Source organism: Ranitomeya imitator, chromosome 4 (assembly GCF_032444005.1).
Source record: "Ranitomeya imitator isolate aRanImi1 chromosome 4, aRanImi1.pri, whole genome shotgun sequence".
In the NCBI taxonomy this organism is placed as follows: domain Eukaryota; kingdom Metazoa; phylum Chordata; class Amphibia; order Anura; family Dendrobatidae; genus Ranitomeya; species Ranitomeya imitator.
In genome coordinates, this window is record NC_091285.1 from 164,001,504 (window position 1) to 164,014,441 (window position 12,938).

At 44.4% G+C, this 12,938-nt stretch overlaps 1 protein-coding gene across 3 annotated transcripts in view; it reads right to left on the bottom strand.

Annotated features, from left to right (window-relative positions):
- The window catches only part of JAKMIP2 (janus kinase and microtubule interacting protein 2), a 277,234-nt gene that overhangs the window by 20,847 nt on the left and 243,449 nt on the right, over positions 1-12,938 (bottom strand). For all 3 annotated transcript variants that reach the window (XM_069764082.1, XM_069764081.1, XM_069764080.1), the window contains one exon: positions 11,061-11,264. In XM_069764082.1, the coding sequence (XP_069620183.1) occupies positions 11,061-11,264 (204 nt within the window). The remainder of the gene's footprint in view (positions 1-11,060; positions 11,265-12,938) is intronic.

A 12,938-nucleotide genomic window follows, 5' to 3' on the forward strand; every position in this document is an offset into this window, starting at 1 on the left:
GTGTTTTCCCCCTCAAGCTTTAAACATGCCTCCATCACACCTATCCTCAAAAAGCCTTCTCTTGACCCATCCTCTGTATCTAGCTATCGCCCTATATCACTTCTCCCCTATGCCTCCAAACTACTGGAACAACACGTTTACCTTGAACTGTCCTCCCATCTCTCTTCTTGCTCCCTCTTCGACCGCCTACAATCTGGCTTCCGGTCACACCATTCCACTGAAACTGCCCTAACTAAAGTCACCAATGACCTCTTAACCGCCAAGAGCAAGCGACACTACTCTGTCCTCCTCCTCCTCGACCTGTCGGCTGCCTTTGACACAGTGGACCATTCCCTATTATTACAGACCCTCTCATCCCTTGGCATCACAGACTTGGCCCTATCCTGGATCTCATCATACCTAACAGACCGGACATTCAGCGTCTCCGACTCACACACCACCTACTCACCTCGCCCTCGATCTGTCGGAGTCCCACAAGGTTCAGTCCTTGGGCCCCTGCTCTTCTCCATTTACACCTTTGGCCTGGGACAGCTCATAGAATCTCATGGCTTTCAGTATCATCTCTATGCTGATGACACACAGATCTACATCTCTGGACCAGATATCACCTCCCTTCTAACCAGAATCCCTCAATGTCTGTCCACTATTTCATCCTTCTTCTCCGCTAGATTTCTGAAACTTAACATGGACAAAACAGAATTCATCATCTTTCCCCCATCTCAAGCGACCCCCCCAACGAACCTATCCATTACAGTAAATGGCTGCCCACTTTCCCCAGTCCCACAAGCACGCTACCTCGGGGTAATCCTTGACGCTGATCTCTCCTTCAAACCACCTATACAAGCCCTTTCCACTTCCTGCCGACTTCAACTCAAAAATATTTCACGAATCCGTTCATTCCTCAACCATGAATCTGCAAAAACCCTAGTCCATGCCCTCATCATCTCTCGCCTTGACTACTGCAACCTCCTGCTCTGTGGCCTCCTCTCTAACACTCTCGCACCCCTCCAATCTATTCTAAATGCTGCTGCCCGACTAATCCACCTGTCCCCCCGCTATTCCCCGGCCTCTCCCCTCTGTCAATCCCTTCACTGGCTCCCCATTGCCCAGAGACTCCAGTACAAAACCCTAACCATGACGTACAAAGCCATCCACAACGTGTCTCCTCCATACATCTGTGACCTCGTCTCCCGGTACTTACCTACACACAACCTCCGATCCTCACAAGATCTCCTACTCTACTCCCCTCTTATCTCCTCTTCCCACAATCGTATACAAGATTTCTCTCGCGTATCACCCCTACTCTGGAACCCTCTACCACAACACATCAGACTCTCGCCTACCATCGAAACCTTCAAAAAGAAATTGAAGACCCACCTCTTCCGACAAGCCTACAACCTGCAGTAACCACCGATCGACCAAACCGCTGCATGACCAGCTCTATCCTCGCCTACTGTATCCTCACCCATCCCTTGTAGATTGTGAGCCTTCGCGGGCAGGGTCCTCACTCCTCCTGTACCAGTTATGACTTGTATTGTTTAAGATTATTGTACTTGTTTTTATTATGTATACCCCTCCTCACATGTAAAGCGCCATGGAATAAATGGCGCTATAACAATAAATAATAATAATAATAATAATAGAGGGGTGGGTGCACATTCCAATGTATCAGAGCCCCATTCTCAAAGTCGGTGGGTTCCATGTAGTCAGATCCTCTAGCAATCAGTATCATGTATCCTCTGCTGCCTCTGTGCTGCTCCCCAGAGTTCCTAGCTTACAGGGCTAAATGGGGATTTTTCATCTACAACTTGCGATGGTTAGAACCAGTTATTGGTTACAGCCATCACATTTATAGCAAGGACATTGCCACTGCAGCCTTATAAAGAAAGGTAACTGGGAAGTGGCAGAGAGGTGGAATGGCAGTGGAAGAAACATCATCATTCAAAGTAATGCTTATGTTGTTACTTTAATGCCTTATCAGTCTGTGGCCCAATTTTTCATGAAAACTGAATGCCTCTTTAACACCCAACGTAATCAATTGTAGCCTTAAATCTGTGCTTTTTAATGATGGCATTACACTCTGAAAGATGAGGAGATTTAATGGCAGCTTAAGGCCCCGTCACACATAGCGACGCTTGAGCGATTCCGACAACGATACGACCTGTCAGGGATCGTTGCTGCGTCGCTATGTGGTCGCTGGTGAGATGTCACACAGTGCGATCTCCCCAACGACGCAGCAGCGATGCGGCGACCTCTAGCGACCTGTAGAAGGATGCTATTTCATGATGATTCAATGGGACGTCCTGTCAGCGAGGTCGTTGGTAAGGTGTCAAACACAGCGATGTGTGCTACCCAGCGGGACCTCAACGATCAAAAAATGGCCCAGGCCATTCCGACACGACCAGCGATCTCACAGCAGGGGCCTGATCGCTGCTACGTGTCACACATAGCGAGATCGCTACTGAGATCGCTGTTGCGTCACAAAACTTGTGACTCAGCAGCGATCTCGCTAGCGATCTCGCTGTGTGTGACGGGGGCTTTACTTTCCTCCTGAAACATGTGTAGCTGTAACATAATACGTGGCCCAGCAGGGGGGGCACAGCCTTCTCAACTTCAGAGAAGAAATTCACACCCCCACCAGCTAGCAATCTCCAAGCTCCTAAAGGAAGACCCATTGTGGAGACCATGCGCTCTAACTACTTTGTTGAATCAGCTATGATTTCATAAGTAGAATATGGACTTATCGTACAACCTGGCCACACATCGGTTACATTTCCAAGATCTCTGAAATGGGCCAAACGCCTTCCAGGGTCTTAGTCTGTTCTAGCACCCCAGGGTGTGGATATACGTCGAATGTCTAGAAGGAGCCAGGTAGCCCATCCGGTCCGATAGTGCCAGAACTTCCGTTCAGAAGTTATGATCTTTCATATGTTTTGGGAGATGTATCTACAAACCTGCAGGGGAGGGGGATAAGGTCCCTCTCGGGGGCAGAAAAGGGTGTGACCAACCAAGGAGATAAAGCCTGGTGGTGTAAGGCCATGTGATCTCTCTACTACGCTTGCTTGCTTTTTTGAAAGTGTGAGCCACATGAGTAACATGCTTTGAAGGAACTAGAAACCAGCTGGCAGCCCATGTCCCCTGTGGCCCAGCACACACATGGTTGACCAGCAAACCGGTAATTGACATGATCCAATTGCTCATAGTAACATAGTTATTAAGGTTGAAGGAAGACATTAAGTCCATCTAGTTCAACCCATAGCCTAACCTAACATTCCCTAACATGTTGATCCAGAGGAAGGCAAAAAAACCCATGTGGCTGACAGTGTGGAGTGGGGATATCTTTGGCGGGTGTTGAAGTGTTTGGGTATTGGTCCGCAATTTGTGGCGTGGACTCAACTGTTATATTCACTACCAACAGCTAGAATTAGAGTGAATGGGGAACTCTCTCAGCCTATAAAGTTGGCCAGAGGTACGAGGCAGGGTTGCCCACTGTCGCCCCTTCTGTTTGCCTTAGCTGTGGAGCCACTGGCCGCCAAGATCCGACAGTCGGATGAGGTCCCTGGGTTCAGATATGGGAGTGTTGAGGAGAAGATCGCGCTATATGCAGATGACATCTTACTGTTCCTGGCGGACCCGGATGAAGCTTTGAATGGGGCTATCGAGATCATTGGGAAATTTGGAGACTTGTCGGGATTGAGGATAAATTGGGATAAATCGGTCCTCTTTGAGGTGGATGGGGTGGAGGAGAGCAGAAGTGAGCCATTGGGAGAGGGGCGGCTTAAGGTGGCATCCCTTTTCAAATGCCTGGGAATATGGATCTCAATGCCAGTTACAGAGTTTTTGTATAGGAATTTGACACCTCTCATGGGCGCCCTTAAAGCAAAAGTGGATGCGTGGAATAAATTGCACCTATCGGTGGTGGGTAGGGTTAATCTCATTAAAATGGTTCTGATGCCCAAATTACTTTACGTCTTACATAATGCGCCAGTTTGGATTCCACGTGGGAAATTCCGGCAGATTAGTGCTCTTTTTAGAAGTCTGATATGGGGGAGGCGGTACCCACGTATTCGCCTGGAGACGCTTCAGCGACCCAAGGAAGATGGAGGATTGGCTTTACCCAATCCGGAGTTATATTTTCTTGCAGCCCAGAGCCAGCATTTGAAGGACTGGGCGCGGGAGGCGTCTGCCAGTGCGGTACAGCACTTGATGGAGAGGGTGACGGACCGACGACCGGCTGTGCAGTGTCTGGAGGATGGCTCCTTGAAAGTATTGGGGAAATTATACCCAACTATGTTTTTGATACATAAATTATGGACCAGACTGCGACAGATTCGGGGGGTTACGGGGCTGACTAAATTTACACCGATATGGCTTAATAATAATTTGGTTGAGTTTGCGGCCCTTGGAGTGCTGGCGGAGTGGCAGGCCAAAGGAATCCACTTGGTGGCTCAGATAGTTCAACAACGAGGATTAAAGTCCTTTTCGCAGCTGCAAGGGGAGTTTGGATTGAGACCGACTGGGGAGTATCAATATGCTCAGATGAAACATGCTTTTAAAGCTCAAAACAAGGGCGGTGGTATTGAGATCCAGGAGGACATAGTTCTGGAATACGTATGTGGGGAAGGATCCACAAGGGGAGTCATTACCACCCTTTATAAGGACCTTCTACATGCATATTTGCTAGACTTCCCCCTAAAAGCGAGAGCGAAATGGGAAAGAGATTTAGGCCCAATGGAGGATGAAACCTGGGAGTCGGTGTTGGAGTGGGTTCCACGAGTGTCACTGAGCGAGCCGTATAGACTATCGCAGCTGTACATCTTGCACAGAGTCTATAAATCACCGGAAGTGTTGTGCAGAGCGGGGTTGCGGGCTGACTCTGAATGCCCGAGATGTAGGACTGAGAATGCAGGAATATATCACATGATGTGGACATGTCCAAGACTGGTTGCTTTCTGGTTGGTGGTAATGAGCCGTGTGGAAGGGGCGTATAAATGCAGAGTGCCGAGAGATCCGATGGTGTGCCTACTGGGATATGTGGAGGAAATTAGAGTGGATAACATCTGGAAGATAGCAATAGCTAGGCTATTATATATGGCAAGGAAGGTAATAGCAAGGAACTGGATCAAGGAGGAACCGCCTACAAGGGGGGAATTTCTGAAATATGTTAAACATGGTCTCAATTTGGAAAAGGGGGTCTACAAAAGACGTGGGAAAATAGAAACGTTTGACAAAATGTGGTCTCCGTGGCTCGAGCTAGGATGAGTAGTTATGGGAAATGGGAGGATGAGGGCCTCTGAAAGGAAGAGAGTGCCAAAGGAACAAGCGGACATAAGTGAGTCAAATGGCTCAAAGAACCATCAATACTGGTAACAAAAGTATAAATGGCTATGAGCTGTCAGGGGAGGGGGAGGTTTGGGTTTTGTTGGGATTGTTGGGGATTTGGAAAATGTAAAAATTTTGTAAAATAATGGAAAAATGCATAAATTGTATTGTTCATATTCGACTTTAATAAAAACCTATTTTATAAAAAAAAAAAAAAAAACCCACGTGGCAAACAGTAAGCTCCACATTGGGGAAAAAAATTCCTTCCTGACTCCACATATGGCAATCAGACTAGTTCCCTGGATCAACGCCCTATCAAGGAATCTAGTATATATAACTTGTAACATTATACTTTTCAAGAAAGGTATCCAGTCTCCTCTTAAATTTTAGTAATGAATCACTCATTACAACATCATACGGCAGAGAGTTCCATAGTCTCACTGCTCTTACAGTAAAGAATCCGCATCTGTTATTATGCTTAAACCTTCTTTCCCCCAGATGTAGAGGATGTCCCCTTGTCCCTGTCTCAAGTCTATGATTTAAGAGATCATCAGAAAGGTCTTTGTACTGTCCCCTCATATATTTATACATTAAAATAAATAATAAACCCCAAGTGTAATAACCTATCTTGGTATTGCAGACCCCCCAGTCCTCCAATGACCTTGGTTGCTCATCTCTGCACCCGCTATAGGTCAGCTATGTCTTTCTTATACACCGGAGACCAGAACTGTACACAGTATTCTAAGTGTGGTCGAACTAGTGACTTGTATAGAGGTAAAATTATGTTCTCCTCATGCGCATGTATGCCACTTTTAATGCATCCCATTATTTTATTTGCCTTTGTAGCAGCTGCCTGACACTGGCCACTAAATGTGAGTTTGTCATTCACCCATACACCCAGGTCTATTTAATTGATGGTGGTTTTGCCCAGAGTTTTAGCAATAAGCACATAGTTATATATCTTATTACTTCTACCCAAGTGCATGACCTTACATTTATCCCCATTAAAGTTCATTTGCCATTTATCAGCCCAAGCTTCTAGTTTACGTATATCATCATGTAATATAAAATTGTCCTCCTCTGTATTGATTACCCTGCAGAGTTTTGTGTCATCTGCAAATATTGAAATTGTGCCCCCTACAAGGTTATTAGTAAATATATTAAAAAGAAGAGGGCCCAATACTGACCCCTGTGGTACCCCATTGCTAACCGCGACCCAGTCCGAGTGTGCTCCATTAATAACCACCCTTTGTTTCCTATCCCTGAGCTAGCTCTTAACCCACTTACACATATTTTCCCCTATCATATCCTTTGTACTTCATCTACATTTGCATATCTGACGATTGTATAAGTATAACTAACCACTGTGTATATATTGTATTGTCTAGTGTGCCCTTAAGGTGATTAAATATATAATTTAACCTTGGGTTGTTCTTTTATTTTGATCCACACGTCTGTATTCTTGGTTTAACTTTTCATGCTACTGGGGTTGGTCTCTGGCCCTATATAATCTTGTCAAAGGACTGGGCTTCTATGTAACAAACAACTGGTGGCATTTCTACTTGGCTTGCCAGGTGCTGTTTCACTGGTGCTAGTGAAATGGGTCTCTCAGCCTGTTAGGGTGGTGAGCAAGTGTGGTGCCACGTCAGTTACTGCGTGGGCCACATCCTCTCGCTCCCCATGCCTCCCTGGTCCTGTGTGGACAGGGGGAGTCTGTGTAAAACTGTACCAAGCTGACCTTACGTGTCCCCAGGGGGTGCAGAACATCAAGTGGGGAGACCGCACTACATGATCCTTTTGACGTAATAGTGACTTCAGGCCGGGTGACAAGGTGAAGGTTCATTATACACACATTTAGATTTTTTTGGCTCAAAAAATTGCATGTATGATTCCAGCATAGTTTACTTTGTCCTAAGGAGGCTACTGTAAACCAGCAATAATCACTAAGTAAATAGAAAATACTTAAATGAGCAGCCATGGCACTCCACATTGCATCCCTATCATTGCTAACCAGGCACAGCCTTGTAATTTTAGTGGCAGATAGTAGTACATTTTCATGTCATTCAACAAATGGAAATTAGCTTCAATACCAATGACAGATGCTACTTAAAAGGAGTTTCCCATGAGCAAATTTAAGTTTAAAGTTGCGTTTAATCAATACATCTTGGAATAATAATAACTTCCACAATTGGATGTATTTTAAAAAAATGTTCCTGTGCTGAGACAATCTTATAAATGTGCCCCTGCTATGTGCTGTGTAATGGCCATGTCTGACTGTGCAGGAACATGGTCTGATCATACCACAGCTCCTGGGCAGGGGAAGACACAAAAGAGAGTGTACAGATAGCACAGTATGGGTTTACAGCTGATTATTTTTGTGAGGTAAAGCATTTTCCTGCCTGTTACTAAGCAATATTTTACCTCAAAGAAAGAATTAGCTGCAATCCCGTGCTGTAATGTCTGTATACTCTCTTTTGTGCTCTCCCCTGCCCAGTAGATGTGGTATGGTCAGATCATGTTCCTGTATGGTCAGACACAGCCACTACACAGTACACAGCAGGGGCACATTTATAAGATTATCTCAGCGCAGGAACATTTTTTTTAAATACATCCAATTGTGGAAATTATTATTATTCCAAGATCTTTTGATTAAAATTAACTTGTGGGACAACCCCTTTAAGTTACATGAGCAGTGTAAACTATGAAAGAGATAGTAACATAGTTAGCAAGGCCAAAAAAGACATTTGTCCATCCAGTTCAGCCATCAGAATTAGTGATGAGCGAGTATACTCATTGCTCTGGTTTTCCCGAGCACCCTCGGGTGGTCTCTGGGTATTTGTGACTGCTCGGAGATTTAGTTTTTGTTGACACAGCTGCATGATTTACAGCTACTAGCCAGCCTGAGTATATGTGGGGGTTGCCTGGTTGCTAGGGAATCCCCACATGTAATCAAGCTGTCTAGTAGCCGCAAATCATGCAGCTGCGGCAGGAAAAACAAAATCTCCGAGCGCTCATAAATACTTGGAGACCACCCGAGCGTGATCGGGAAAACCCGAGCAACAAGTATACTGTAAGATACAATATTGTTATGTTCTAGGAAGACATCCAGGCCTCTCTTGAACCCCTCAACTGAGTTCGCCATCACCACCTCCTCAGGCAAGAAATTCCAGATTCTCACTGCCCTAACAGATGTGGTGCAGCAAGGCTCCTCTGAATGACTGATCATTGAGGGTGCAGAGACACATGGCCAATCAGTATAATTACAATATAAAGATTGGAACTGATCAATGTAATTGAGGCAGAAGTTTGTGCAGATATCTGAAATGGGAAAGGCTGAGGTTATATGTGCATTGTATTACTATGGTGAGACATTTTTCATTGATTTAGTAAAAATTGCCATGCTGCCTATGAATTACCAAGTCATTTCCATAATTCTCAAATGTGCCCTTTTCAGTATTAATCTTCAAGTAGATATAAGCTTTAGATTCTTGTGGGTGTAAATATGATGGACACTATGATGCCTGGTACTGGTAATAATGACATAATGCACTAAATACATACACAAGAGATCAAATAACATCAAAAACTGACCAAAAGCTACTTGTGAGAACACACATTCAGCACTTAGGATGTACAGTGGCTATGGAAAGTATTCAGACCCCTTTACATTTTTCACTTTGTTTCATTGCAGCCATTTGGTAAATTCAAAAAAGTTCATTTTTTCACATTAATATACACTCTGCAAGCCATCTTTACTGAAAAATCTGAAATGTAGTAATTTTTGCAAATTTTATTTAAAAAAGAAAAACTGAAATATCACATGGTCATAAGTATTCAGACCCTTTGCTCAGACACTCATATTTAAGTCACATGCTGTCCATTTCCTTGTGTGATCCTCCTTGAAATGGTTCTTCTCCTTCATTGCAGTCCCGCTGTGTTTAAAGGGAATCTGTCACCTCAAATTGGCGGGCTATGTAAATGCCCTGTGTCCGGTCCGATGGGCGGTGTTTCGTCTTCATTACTCCACCCCATCCTTCCCCGCTGTCCGCAATATTTTCGTGAATTTGAGTAGGTGTCCTCCATAGTTCGCATGTGCGCAATGCAATCTTGCCTCGCGCATGTGCAGTATGCTTTGCCCAACTGCGGGCAAAGCCGAAAATCATTACTGCACATGGGCCGGCGCACTATGTCCCGGAACACAGCGAAATACTTTCAGGACATAGTGTGCCAGCGCATGCGCAGTAATGCTTTTCGGCTTTGCCCGCAGTTGTGCAAAGCATACTGCGCATGCGCGAGGCAAGATTGCATTGCGCACGCGCAAACTATGGGGGACACCTACTCAAATTCACAAAAATATTGTGCACAGCGGGGAAAGATGGGGTGGAGAAAAGATGAAACACCGCCCATCGGACCGGACACAGGGCATTCACATAGCCCGCCAAATTGAGGTAAAAGATTCCCTTTAATTAAACTGATAGGACTTGATTTGGAAAGGCACACACCTGTCTATATTAGACCTCACAGCTCACAGTGCATGTCAGACCAATTGAGAATCATGAGGTCAAAGGAACTGGCCAAGGACCTCAGAGACAGAATTGTGGCACGGCACAGATCTGGCCAAGGTTACAACAGAATTTCTGCAGTACTCAAGGTTCCTAAGAGCACAGTGGCCTCCATAATCCTTAAATAGAAGAAGTTTAGGGCCACTAGAAGTCTTCCTAGACCTGGCCGTCCAGCCAAACTGAGCAATCGTGGGAGAAGAACCTTGGTGAGAGAGGTAAAGAAGAACCCCAAGATCACTGTGGCTGAGATCCACAGATGCAGTAGGGAGATGGGAGAAAGTTCCACAAAATCAACTATCACTGCTGCCCTCCACCAGTTGGGCCTTTATGGCAGAGTGACTCGAAGAAAGCATCTCCTCTCCCAACAGTGAAACATGGAGTTGGCAAAATCATGCTATGGGGGTGTTTTTCAGCTGCAGGGATGGAATGACTGGTTGTCATTGCAGGAAACATGAATGTGGCCAAGTACAGAGATATCCTTCATGAAAACCCCTGACAAAGTGCTCTGGACCTCAGACTTGGTTGAAGGTTCACCTTCCAACAAGACAATACCCCTAAGCACCCAGCTAAAATAACAAAGGATTGGTTTCAGAACAAGTCTGTGACTATTCTTGACTGGCCCAGCCAGAGCCCTGACCTAAACCCAATTGAGCATCTCTGGAGAGACCTGAAAATGGCTGTCCATTTGCGTTTACCATCCAACCTGACGGAACTGGAGAGTATCTGCAAGGAAGAATGGTAGAGGATCCCCAAATCCAGGTGTGAAAACCTTGTTGCATCATTCCCAAGAAGACTCATGGCTGTACTAGCTCAAAAGGGTGCTTCTACTCAATACTGAGCAAAGGGTCTGAATACTTAGGACCATGTGATATTTCAGTTTTTCTTTTTTAATAAATTTGCAAAAATTTCTACATTTCTGTTTTTTTCAGTCAAGATGGAGTGCAGAGTGTACATTAATGAGAAAAAAATTAACTTTTTTGAATTTACCAATTGGCTGCAATGAAACAAAGAGTGAAAAATTTAAAGCGGTATGAATACTTTCCGTACCCACTGTATATGATTGGGGTGATGACTATATTCTCTGTTAATATTGGGGTTGAACTAACCAGAGAAGGACAATCAGGTCCACCTCAGAATGTTTCCTTTATAAGATATCCCATTTTCTGCCCTTAGTACCTGGTGAGCTTGTTGGAGAAGCTCCATTCTTTCCTGCAGGATCTGACAGTCGAATTCTCTGCTTTTGCGTAACATTTGCCGCCTCAGCTTTTCTACAGCCATTCTGAGTTCATCTTGTTGCTTGTCATTGAGTAACTCTCCAAATTTGATGACTGATTCCTGCTGCAATGCGTTGTACAGAGTGGCTTCCAGTTCTTGAATTCGCTGTTCAGTCAATAGTCAATCAGAAAAGAAGACATGACAATCAATTTATCATGCAGATGTGTCAACAGCAGCACAAGCCTGGGTCTATTTGAAAATCAATGTGGTTATATTTCAACCCGCAGCTTGCAGGGTCACAACATGACCACATTCACTTACAATATGTTACAAAGTAGTATCGCCATACAGCATTCCTTGGTCAAGTGATGTGTGTGGCAGTCAAAATTGTCATCTAGAACTAATTTTGTAATTTTACTGTATATAGATCGTGACAAACTGTTGTCAAATGGCTGACGACAAAATTGAATTAAACTAATAACTGTTTTCAATGGGCAACAAACAGTAAGTAGCTTTATATTTGAAAGAAAGGAAAATACATAAATTAGCACAATATCAGTACAAAACCAATAAAATATTAACTGTTGCCACATACAGTGGGGGAAGTAAGTATTTGATCCCTTGCTGATTTTGTAAGTTTGCCCACGGACAAAGACCTGAACAGTCTTTAATTTTAAGGGTATGTTAATTTTAACATTAAGAGATAGAATATCAAAAATAAAATCCAGAAATCACATTGTATAAATTATATAAATGTATTTGTATTTTGAAGTGAGAAATAAGTATTTGGTCCCTCTGGCAAACAAGACTTAGTACCTGGTGACAAAAACCCTTGTTGGCAAGCTCAGCAGTCAGACGTTTTTTGCAGTTGATGATCAGGATTGCGCACATGTCAGGAGGAATTTTGGCCCACTCCGCTTTGCAGATCATTTCTAAATCATTACGATTTTGAGGCTGTCACTTGGCAACTCGGAGCTTCAACTCCCTCTATAAGTTTTCTAAGAGATTAAGGTCTGGAGACTGGCTAGGCCACTCCATGACCTTAATGTGCTTCTTTTTGAGACACTCCTTTGTTGCCTTCACAGTATGCTTTGGGTCACTGTCTTGCTGGAAGACCCAGCCATGACCCATTTTTAATGTCCTGGTGGAGGGAAGGAGGCTCAGGATTTTACGATACATGGCTCCATCTATTCTCCCATTGATGCGGTGCGTAGTCCTGTCTCCTTAGCAGAGAAACATTCCCAAAACATAATGTTTCCACCTCCATGCTTAACAGTGGGGATGGTGTTCTTTGGGTCATAGGCAGCAGTTCTCTTCCTCCAAACATGGCGAGTTGAGATAATGTCAAAGACCTCAATTTTTGTCTCATCTGACCACTGCACCTTCTCCCAATTACTGACAGACTCATCCAGGTGTTCAATGGCAAAATTTAGATGGGCGTTCACATGTGCCTTCTTGAGCAGGGGGACCTTGCGGGCACTGCAGGATTTTAATCCTTTACAGCGTAATGTGTTAGCAATGGCTTTCTTGGTGACTGTGGTCCCAGCTGCCTTGAGATTATTAACAAGTTCCCCCCATGTAGTTTTAGGTTGATTTCTCACCTTCCTCATGATCAAGGATAACCCACAAGGTGAGTATTTGCATGGTGCCCCAGATTGAAGTCGATTGACAGTCATTTTGTATTTCTTCCATTTTCTTACTATTGCACCAACAGTTGTCTCCTTCTCACCCAGCGTCTTACTTATGGTTTTGTAGCCCATTCCAGCTTTGTGCAGGTCTATGATCTTGTCCCTGACATCCTTTGAAAGCTCTTTGGTCTTGCCCATGTTGTAGAGGTTA